Source organism: Penaeus monodon, chromosome 28 (assembly GCF_015228065.2).
Source record: "Penaeus monodon isolate SGIC_2016 chromosome 28, NSTDA_Pmon_1, whole genome shotgun sequence".
NCBI classification, from domain to species: domain Eukaryota; kingdom Metazoa; phylum Arthropoda; class Malacostraca; order Decapoda; family Penaeidae; genus Penaeus; species Penaeus monodon.
In genome coordinates this window covers 35,353,073-35,354,952 of record NC_051413.1, presented here as the reverse complement: position 1 = coordinate 35,354,952, position 1,880 = coordinate 35,353,073, and the positions used below count along the sequence as shown (strand labels likewise).

At 48.6% G+C, this 1,880-nt stretch overlaps 1 protein-coding gene across 1 annotated transcript in view; it reads left to right on the top strand.

The window, feature by feature from the left end:
• The window catches only part of LOC119591562 (protein mesh-like), a gene marked incomplete in the record, with an annotated part of 19,450 nt that overhangs the window by 6,491 nt on the left and 11,079 nt on the right, over nt 1-1,880 (top strand). Inside the window, 2 exon segments of the mRNA XM_037940324.1 lie at nt 1,277-1,460; nt 1,566-1,703. Of these exon segments, the coding sequence (XP_037796252.1) occupies nt 1,277-1,460; nt 1,566-1,703 (322 nt within the window).

Here is a 1,880-nt window from a genome sequence, read left to right as displayed (position 1 = left end):
CTCGTGAGGGATTTCGAAGTGACTGTCTCAGTCTGAGAGGAGAGAGCCACAAAAAAAGACCGAAACGCAACTTATTTAACTGGTGAAATGGCAATTTTAGAAATCAAGGCATATTACGTGTTCGGGTTTGCTGACTGAGCTAGAGTCCGGTTCTTTTGGCATTGGTTATGGTTACGGTGGTAGGTTCTCTGTGGCCACAAGTCCATCAGATCCATCTCCCTGCAAAGCCAAAGATTCATTTGGACTAAACCTTCAACCAGAGGACCGGAATGTCAGCGGGATCAGGGAAGGATTCCAACAGTGTAAGATGTGTGTGAAGTTTTTTTTTTCAAATAGTTCCTCAAATGTGAACAATGGAATGTACGGCTGTGCCTCAACATAAACCTGTTAACTCTGAAAATTATGTTCTCGAGACAAGATAAGAAGAGAGAGATAAGTTCTGTAAGGTCAGTTACAAAAAAAATATATATATAGTTCCCTCACTTATCGGGTATTAATATTACAGTTTTGATTTAAAGAAAACAAAAATGACTAGCCATTTTGTATCGTTCTCATCATTTCTTATTTCTGTCTTTTACACTTTGAATGTGCTATGATTCGGCCACAGACCGGGACGTAAGGAGGCAGAATAGGACGGGCGAGGGATGGGAAGGGAAGGAGCCTCGGGTCACGCAACAAGCGTCAAGAGAGCCTGGGCAGCAAAGAACCTTTGTTCCTGGCATAGTTCCCCGAGGATCACGATGAATGGTCGAAATGGACCGAGTTCAGGCTCTTGGATGTGGAAGACAGTTAGCGTCTTTTTTATGTTATCGAATGCTGTTGGATGGATGAGTCAGGTTATGTGGATATAGTGAGTCAAGAGCAGCCGTTCAAGAACGCGGATCTGCAAGTGCGGAGGCGTCGTCTCCTGTGTCCAGGGTTCCGGGTCCTGCTATCTACATGTCCCAGATAATAAAAGCTGATATGTAGTCGTATCTCTAAGGCTGCACCCACGGCACCAATTGGCTGGTGACGTCATTAGAACGTGACCGTTCTAGATTCCTTGGCTGAAATTGTGGTTGCATTAGATATCAGAGACAAACAAAATAAAATTTGCTAGATTTTATATTTCTTACCTGATCTACACCGACCTCTTTCAGCATTACACTACTTCCCGCTTGTCCCACATGGACGTCCTTCAGCAGCAACACACTTCCCACCTGACCCACACTGAACTTCTTTTGCAGCAGCCCGTAACATCCCTTTCCACTGGCTTAGTTTGACCTCCCTCCTCCAGACTGGAGCGTGACCTTCCTTCGCGGCTTGACCAGTTCGGTGTGGAGATCCGCGAGCGCATCAAGTGGGACGTGCGCGAGGGCATCGTCGGCGCCGCCATCTTCAACCCCAAGCACGTCATCATCGTCACGTGGAAGAACGTCACCTTCGCCGGCGGCTCCGTCAACACCAACGCCAAATACGTCGTGAGTTGCCAGACAGATTACAGATTCGTTTCAGTTGCTTCTTCTTCTCCTTCTCATTAGCGTTCTCTCCTTGGCCTTCGGTCCTCACGCACTCTTTCTCCCCAGACGAACACCTTCCAACTCGTGGTGACGACGGACGAAATCCGCACGTACGCTCTCTTCAACTACGAGTACATGCGCTGGACTTCCCACACGGAGGCCGGAGGCTCCACTGACGACGGCCAGGGCGGAGTACCTGCCTACGTAAGTCTGTCTTCTGGCTTCCTCCCTTTTGGGAAATGGGAAGCGGGCGTTCGGCCGCGCCTTCGAAGCCGAAATCCAAGTTGCTGGAACGGGATCGGAGAAGGCCTTGGTCGAGCGACTTTTCTCGAGCCTTTGATTTTCTCACCAGTTTGCAGCAGATGCAAAGCGCTTTATTTC